The 8,424-nt window shown below is 42.8% G+C and overlaps 1 protein-coding gene across 1 annotated transcript; it reads right to left on the reverse strand.

The window, feature by feature from the left end:
- Positions 1 to 6,073: 6,073 nt before the first annotated feature.
- Positions 6,074 to 7,828, reverse strand: ATP5IF1 (ATP synthase inhibitory factor subunit 1). Its single transcript, XM_044998087.1, has 3 exons — positions 7,655 to 7,828; positions 7,404 to 7,516; positions 6,074 to 6,369 (listed from the first exon to the last, which is right to left on the reverse strand). The coding sequence occupies exons 1-3, from the start codon at positions 7,748 to 7,750 to the stop codon at positions 6,222 to 6,224; spliced, it is 357 nt and encodes a 118-aa protein (XP_044854022.1). The 5' UTR covers positions 7,751 to 7,828; the 3' UTR covers positions 6,074 to 6,221.
- Positions 7,829 to 8,424: the final 596 nt, after the last annotated feature.

The raw sequence follows: 8,424 nt of genomic DNA on the forward strand, positions 1-8,424 counted from the left end.
TGCATCCAAGGGTGCTAAGTTAGTAAAATAAATCAATATACGCAAGGCTAAGTAACTTACCTTGTTCTGTTACTTTAAACTTAAACCCTACGTTTTATACTTAATAAAATCACTTCTTTAATTCAGGGATTTGGAGCAATCAATTTTTTTGAATTGCTCTGCTCCATCTCTGCTCTGGCACCAATAGCGACTGCTCCAGCTCCGCTCCCTGACAAATTAATTTTTAACTAAATTAAAAAGTGCATACTGTAATTTTGAAAAAACATTTATATTCTGACTTAAAACAATTTAAATATCAATGATACAAACTAGAATAATTCAGAATTCATTCTGTAAAAAAATATTGCAGCAAGTCATCTTTCATAGCCTGCTGCAAATCATTTATAATTTACATTAAAGCCAAAAACAGTTGCTCTACACTAGCTTGAGTTGTTGGCACGCTCGAAGCAATTCTACAGGCAGCCTGAATGCGGTGTGGGTAGCTGTGAATGGCCTCAAAAAACAGACAACTTTTAGCCTACCAATAGACTCCATCACCTCACAATCTTCCCGAAAGTTTCTCTCGAATAATGCTTCATTACAATTATGAATCGCAGAAACTTGCCGGTGTCTTTGTTCATCCAATTTCTTTTCGAAGTCATCTTCTGAAGAATTGATGCTTGAATTATCTCCATTTCCCTGTGATGGTTAAAGACGTCTCAGGGATGGACGCTCAAACAAGTTCACAGTGGAGACAAGTTTGAGAACAGGCTGCTATTTCTGAAGGATGTGAACTTTCCGAAACCGCAAATTTGATTGTTGAGGACTCCTTTTGTTGTGTTTTGTTTTCTTCAAACTCTTTTGCTGAGTTCAAATGTAGCAATAGATTGTTTTGAGTCAAGCAATATCAAGGAACCCTTCCTTTGCCTTTGGTATTTCCCTTGAGGTAAGAAGAATTCGATACCGGGGGCTCAACATAAACTCCAGCAAGGAAATAAATATTGACAAAAAGCTTCTCTTTGTGCTTCTGCATGGAGGATAGAATTCCTTCTGCGATTTGTCCACCATTTTCTTGCAATAATTTTGACAGTTTTCACCCATTCCTTCATTAAAACTCCTGGGGTTACATCGACAGCTTGAAGATTCACGGTTGTTTGGTTTGGCTTTGCCAAGAGGTCTCACAGGTTCTTCACTTCGTCCCATTCAGCTTTTGTTAACTTGAGTTCTCTTGTTCCAGCAGCAGCCGCCACTTGTTCACAGTAAGACTGAAAAACAAGAAGCTGACCACTTAGCTTCATCATCGCAAATGTTGAACCGCAGGAAGTCACAGTATCCAATGATTGAGTTACCCCATGTAGATCAAGCAGAACACTTCTAATACTTGGGGTTCGTAGTTTGACAACCACTTGTCAAATTTGTGCTAGAAATTTCATCGCATGTTCTTTGTTCAGTCCATCCCAGATTGCCAACCGAAGAGTGTTAATACTACACCTCATCAGTTGAGCTTCTGAGTCGTTCTCATGAAGCCATGTTGGAAGTATGAGGCTAGGGTCATTAACCCATTGCGCAGCATCATCCACGGTGAGTTCAATTTCATCCATTCCTTTAGTTCCTTCATCAAGCAAAATAGCTTCAGTTCTGTCCACATCCCTGTTCTCAGAGGCAGAAATGGTTTCATTGTCCTTGCTGAAATTTTTGACGGCACACGTCGTGTTTGCTGCATTGTTAACGCAGATGCTCAGCACTTGCATTTCACTGATCCCAATTTTTTCTAAAATAGCTTTTACTTGACTCTTCACGTATGAAGAATTGCGATGCCCTTCAGTGTCGATTATGTCCAAGGTTTTTACCACCACTTTATCTTTTCCTTCTTTGTAGTAATGAGCATTGATTGCAAGGAAATTTCTGTTTCCACGGGTTGCCGCATCCATTTTCAGGTAGCACAATTTTTGCTCCAAAGCTTTCTTGAGTTCTTCGTGACCAGACTCAGCTGTGCTGACAACTAAATGATGAACCGCATCGTGCCCTGTCATAATGCCAAGCTACTGACCCATTTCACCTGCAATTTTTTGGAATCCTTTGTTCTTTAGCCTGAAGGTAGTGAGCAGTGTTGAACTCAAGCAAACAATTTCCATCAGCCCTTCACGGAAAATATTCGCATCCATAGTGACTGTAACCTTTGAGGACTTCAAATACGAGTCAAGTTTTGTTTCCTCAATTTTGGGTTTCTTTTCAGATGAAGCTCTGCAAAAAAAACAAAAAACAAAAAAAAAAAAACAAAAAACACCTCTCTCTTCTCCAGTTTTCAAAGAGCCACATGAATGTTGTTTAGCTGCGTCAGCTTTCTGTTTTGCCTCATCTTCTTGGTCCTTTTTTGTAATCAGAGCTGCATAATTTTCAGGATGGTTACATTTTACATGCCGCCAAAAGTTGATACTTTTCACGGCACTTGCTTCACTTGTCTTGAAGCTACATGGTTTGAGCTCGCCATTCACTTCCTTTCCCACCTTGCACATTGCCAATTTCTTATTTGATTTTCCCCAAAGCCCAAATTTGGGTTTTTCAAATTCAAAAGTAAAGACATCGTTGAGATCAATCATAGGGCACAGATTTAATTTTTTTGTTGAAGCCAAGGCCAAATCTTCTTGTGCTGCTACTGCATCCAAATGTTTCTTGTTATGATCTTCGAAAAGCAATGTACAAAAGCATAACTTTTTTTTTAAATGTACCTGCTTGTGATATCTTAACCACTTAAGGTACTCTGAATTTATTTTGGATTTTCTGGACAAAAAAAAAAAAAAATCAGAGTAGCAGCTGCGTTTGCTGCTTTTACAGATCCAGACTAAGAGTCCTGTGGCACCTTATAGACTAACAGACATATTGGAGCATGAGCTTTCGTGGGTGAATACCCACTTCGTCATTCACCCATGAAAGCTCATGCTCCAATACATCTGTTAGTCTATAAGGTGCCACAGGACTCTTTGCTGCTGGACAAAAATGATCGCATTTTCTTTTTACACAAATTATTAAAGTATATTTTAATATTTTAACATGTTTCTTGCAGTTTTAATGAAGTATTTTTAATATAAATATACATTTTTATTTAAAAATTGCAAGTTAGTTTTTATGAAATGTTGCAGTAAAAATATTCAAAATATTTTCCAAGCTTTTAATTAATCTCTCAAAAATGCTTTAATATAGATATCAATGAAATTTGGTATGTGCCGTAGCATTAGCATGTGCTATCGCTGTTCTATAACATTAATTGTTGGGAAGTAAGGAGGCTACAGATTACAAGGTTGGAAATAAACGTTAAGGGAAAAGCAGATTCAAATTGCAAGCACAGTCCTTTTAGTAAAGAGCAAGTTTTCAGAAATGTTTTTATGTGCACTATACAAAATAGAACCTGTTATGTGCTCTATCATCTTGTATAATCTATTCAGGCTGATGAAGCAAAAACATATTTCTGAAAATTTGCTCTTTACTAAAAGGACTGTGCTTGCAATTTGAATCTGTTTTCCTGTTAACGTTTCTTTCCAACATTCTATCATACAACATCATTCCAAAAAAAATTATTTCAACTACAGGTGTCGTCAACTGGGGGGACTGGGCCAATTTTATTTAATATTTTTTAAATCTTTGACTATTTAACAGATACAACCCTGGAATATGATTTAATGCTAAAACATGCATTAAAATGGTACTCTTAATTTATTTTGTATAATTAACCATTTCTGAGAAACCTGTTTAAAATTTTTAATCTGCTTAGAATGATACAAGCAATTTTACTTATTACTTTTCAACTTTGGAACCATAAATTTAAAACACAATAATAACCAAAAATTAACAGCTTATTATGGAACATAATATTACTGCTCATAGCCAGGGGTGGACGATGACAAGCCTTTCTTGAAATATGAAATAAAAATGACCAACCGCCAGTTTGGGACACCTATGGTTTAAATAATTTTGGATAATGTAATATGGTAGCACATACTAACACTAAAATAGACAATTTCATTACGTTATATTAAAGCATTTGAGATATCAGAAATTAACTTATCACCTCCTTAAAGGGACTGTAGCTCCCTTAGGAAGAATTTTAGGACATGTGTTCAAAGAAACATTTTTTCTTAAAATGACCTAAGGATTCACACTCAAAGTTGTGTTGGACATTTTCCCATCACTCTGGATATATCACAAAAATCACTCCTAATTTATGCAAAAAAATGTTTATTGTATATTTATATGCCTGCTACACGTGACTTTCAGTAAATTTTAAATTACAAACAATACCAAAAGACCGCTGAACAGATGACATAAAAAGTCCACCAGAGCGATACGGAAGCATGTACAAATGTACCGGTAACTGGAGCCTGTGAGAGAAATAAGCTTAAGTGGTTAATATCTCTTGCAGTATCTTAATATTGTAATAAACAAAAACTTTTTTTTGCAATATACCGGTTTGTGATATATTAAATGTTGGTGTCTTGCGTCACACTTTTCCGTAATCGCAGCACTCAGCACGTCTTGTTGATCAACCCTTACAAAAGAAGTATCAACACATACTAATCCATGCGAGTACATACTCGCTTAACCTTGGCACAAGGGTGGGAGCAGTCTACAGTGTTCCCGGATGTCTGATAATTATCTGATTCTTTAATAAAACATATTGCCAAACAATTTTGAATCTGTACATTAAATCTTGATTTTGGCCAAAGTGAGAATAACTGTGACAGATTATGTAAAGTGGTAAAGTAGATGTTGATGTCAATTTTTATACAATCTCAATCTTTTTGGCACCTTTAGAACTTTCTTGCTAAATATCATTCACTTTGGATTGAAAATGAAGGGGAAAAAAAAAAAAGCTGGAGCAGTCAAGATTTTCTGTGTTCTAGCTCTGGGCAAAAACCTGCAGCTCCACTGCTCCAAAGCCTTGTTTTTATTAATTAACCCACATTAAGTGATTAATACCTGGGGGAAGCAAACAGCGGTGCCTCTCAGTGATATAGAAGGCAGACAATTTGAGTTTACCTTATATAAACTTTATACAGAGTGAAATGGATTTATTTGGGGTTTGGATCCCATTGGGAGCTGGGTGCTGGAGACAGAAGTACTTGCTAAACTGGTTTCAGTTAAGTCTGCAGTTTTGGGAGCATGGTTCAGACCCTGGATCTGTGTTGCCAGACATGCCAGTCTGTTGCAAAACAAGACAGGGTTCTTAAGTCCCAAACTGGCAAAAAAAGTGCTGAGATTATCTCTGAGCCTATCAGGTGACAGTCCCAAGGGGGTCTCTGTGACCAAACCCATCATATCCTACTTGCAGAAAGCTATATACTAGCTGAGTAGGTTTTTGGCTGGTATTTGAGATGTGGAGAAAAGTCTGTGACCATCAAAATAGAACCACTAACAGTAAAATGTCAAGCACAACATAACCCACCCTTTGAAAGGGGACTTACACACTCACCCAGAAAGGCTGAAAAACTGAGAACCAGTAATTGATTGTTAAAATGTTCCCTTATTCAAAAGATTTAACCTAAGGAAATTAGCACAACATGTGATCAAACAGGTTAACTTTCCATAACCAGTAATACTCAACTGTACATGGGGTGGGTTGTTGTTTTTTTTAAACAATGTGTATAATAATTGCACATTGATTAAAAACTCCTTACAACCCCAGCTTTATTTCACCTGTTACATCTCCCTTTAAAGTAGGGTGCAGGCTTGTTTGAGGCAGTGAAACAAGTTTAAATTGGTCAACAAAAGGAGGTACAACACTGCGTAACATTGGTATTAGGTTTTCATAGACTATCAGGATTGGAAGGGACATCAGGAGGGCATCTAGTCCAACCCCCTGCTCAAAGGGACCAGTTCCCAACTGATTATTATTTAGCTGATAACTCTCCAGCCCATAACCTCATGTGGGGGTTCAGCTGATGCTCTAATTACCTTAAGTTTGATTTATTTAGATGTGATCTAGAGTTTAAATGCTTTTTACACTTTTCTGTAAAATGAAGAGCTCCTATATGAAACTCCAACAAGAGTTTAGTTGAAAAAGAAAAATGTTATTAAAAATAAGACCATCACTAAAACAGAACAGGAGACTGATTTTTATTTGACTTTTGTAGTATGTCCTCTAACAGAGAAAATTTAGATTATGTTGGCTAAAGCATACAGTCTTCAATGCAATGATTACAATGAGACTCACGGACTGTACATGAAAAAAACCAACCAACAGTAGCTTAATCATCATCATCATCTTTAAGTTTCTTGATCTTGTTCTTATGGCGTTCGATTTCTTTCTGCAGCCGCTGTATTTCTTTCTTGTGATGATCGATTTCTTCTTCATGATGTTCCCTCAAAGAGGCCAGCTGTTCCCTCTCCTTGTCCCTGCACAGTGCACATCACCAATTCAGACAAACCAAGTTATTTGAGAGTTTGAGAAGGACAGCCTACTTAAAGGAAGCCAAAGTCAACCCCCCCCCCCCTCGCAACTATTTCCTAGGCACAGAATGGTTTCAAAGCTTAAATAGCTAATTGGACCACTTTCATTTCAGGACAACTGCAGACAGTGTTTCCATCTAGATAGAAACACAAGTCTCTATAGATCGATTGACACCACTGGACATGAAGGCTAGGGCGCTCAGCTACACTGACAATCCCCATCAAGCAGGTATGGCACCCTCCCAGGATAACAATCAGAACTGCTCCGCTGTTAACATTTACCAAACCTGACCCTATCTAGCAGCAGTGGCTCAAAAAGAAGAGGCTAGAGTTTACCAGGTCTTAGTCGAATTTTACAAAGAGAAATCAGGTTGTAATGGGTGAGAGGGTAGGGTCTGCAACACATGCAGGTCACTACATAAGGTGCTTGGATACTACTAGACAGATCTAACAGAGGGCAATCTCAGTTATTTATTTTTGTTAACATCTAGGAGGATCTGATGTCTCAGCTGGGATATTGCAGTGTCTTTCACCTGCCCCTCATCTCATGGTTGCAACTAGACTCTTCTCTTATTGTTTAACAGATTGCCAATTCCTGAGCAAATGCAGCATTTAGCTAGAGAGGATTCTCACAGCTAATCAGCTGTTGAGTTGACAGGACTATCACTACATGGGGAATGACTGCAACTGGCTTGAAAAGCCTAGCAGCTGAAGGTACAGAAGCCAGACCCAGGAGACAGAGCCTAAGAGCAGCACGCCTATGACCTCGTTACACGAACAGCCTCCCCGAAGGTTCAGCTGCTCTGCTAATGCCCCCAGCCAGGGAATCAGGGTGTCCCAAGGTTACCCAGACAGTAGCGGGGCAGGACCCAGGGGCGGGGGCAGCCATGCTTACCCCTGGTGTAGTTAACCAAGGAACACGTGGGTAGGCGGCAGCAGAGCTAGGAACAGAACCCAGGAGTCCGGGCGGAAAGACTCACCTGAAGTATCGCTCCTCGAGGGCCGCCTGCCTCTTCCCAAAGGCCCCTCCGGCCTCACGGATCGAGCCGCCGCCGCCGCCGCCCTTCCCAGCCCCGCTCCCCAGCTCGCCCAGCTGCAGAGAGAGGGAGAGACACAGACATGAGGGAAACCCCCGGCCCGGCCCTCCCCTCCCCCGGCGCTTTGCCCCTCCGGCACCCGCCTCAGCTGCAGGGACACAGCCTCCGAGGGGAGCCCCCGGGCCCAGCGGTACCTGGTCGGATCCCGAGCCCGATCCCGAGCTCCATCCCCGCTGCTGCATCACCAAGGCCGCGCGCAGGCCTCCGCGCAGCCCCGCCACCGCCGCCATTACCCGCCTGCCCTTGGAGCGGACTAACGGGGAGGCGCCGCGGCCCAGCCTTACAGCGGCGCGCGCAGGGGGAGGGGCCGGCCCAGCCTTACAGCGGCGCGCGCAGGGGGAGGGGCCGGCCCGGCCAACCAGCGGCGCGCGCAGGGGGAGGGGCCGGCCCGGCCAACCAGCGGCGCGCGCAGGGGGAGTCGCACAACGGCCCGCGACGGAAGGGGCCGGCTCCGCCGGGTGACGTCCCAGTCAGTGTCCTGCGGGGCGGGGCGGACAAGCGCGGACCCTGGAAGGGCGCGGGCTGCGCGCGCAGGCTGGGAGGTTGGGGGCTGTGCGGCCTAGAGGCCCCGGCCTGCAGCCCTGCCGCTGGGGGTCCGAGGGCGGGAGCGCGGGGCCGTGGCTACGTGCAAACGGCCGAGGCACGTGAGTCGACGTGTCCCAGCCACGGGCAGCATCGCCCCGCTGGGCTTGCCTGAGCGGTGTGTGCCCGTGCCGCGGGCAGGCCGCGGGGGAAGCCGCGGTCCGGTGCCGCGCGCTCGCGGTCTTTGGGCAATGCAGGGGGGCAGAGGTGTCCAGCAGGAGTGACTGGGAGCCGCTGCTCAAGCTTTCCTCATACAACCTTTTGCATCCTGTGGCATGAGCCGTGGCTCATGATTTGCGCGCCTGCCTTTAACAAATCCCCC

This window comes from Mauremys mutica, chromosome 23, assembly GCF_020497125.1.
Source record: "Mauremys mutica isolate MM-2020 ecotype Southern chromosome 23, ASM2049712v1, whole genome shotgun sequence".
In the NCBI taxonomy this organism is placed as follows: domain Eukaryota; kingdom Metazoa; phylum Chordata; order Testudines; family Geoemydidae; genus Mauremys; species Mauremys mutica.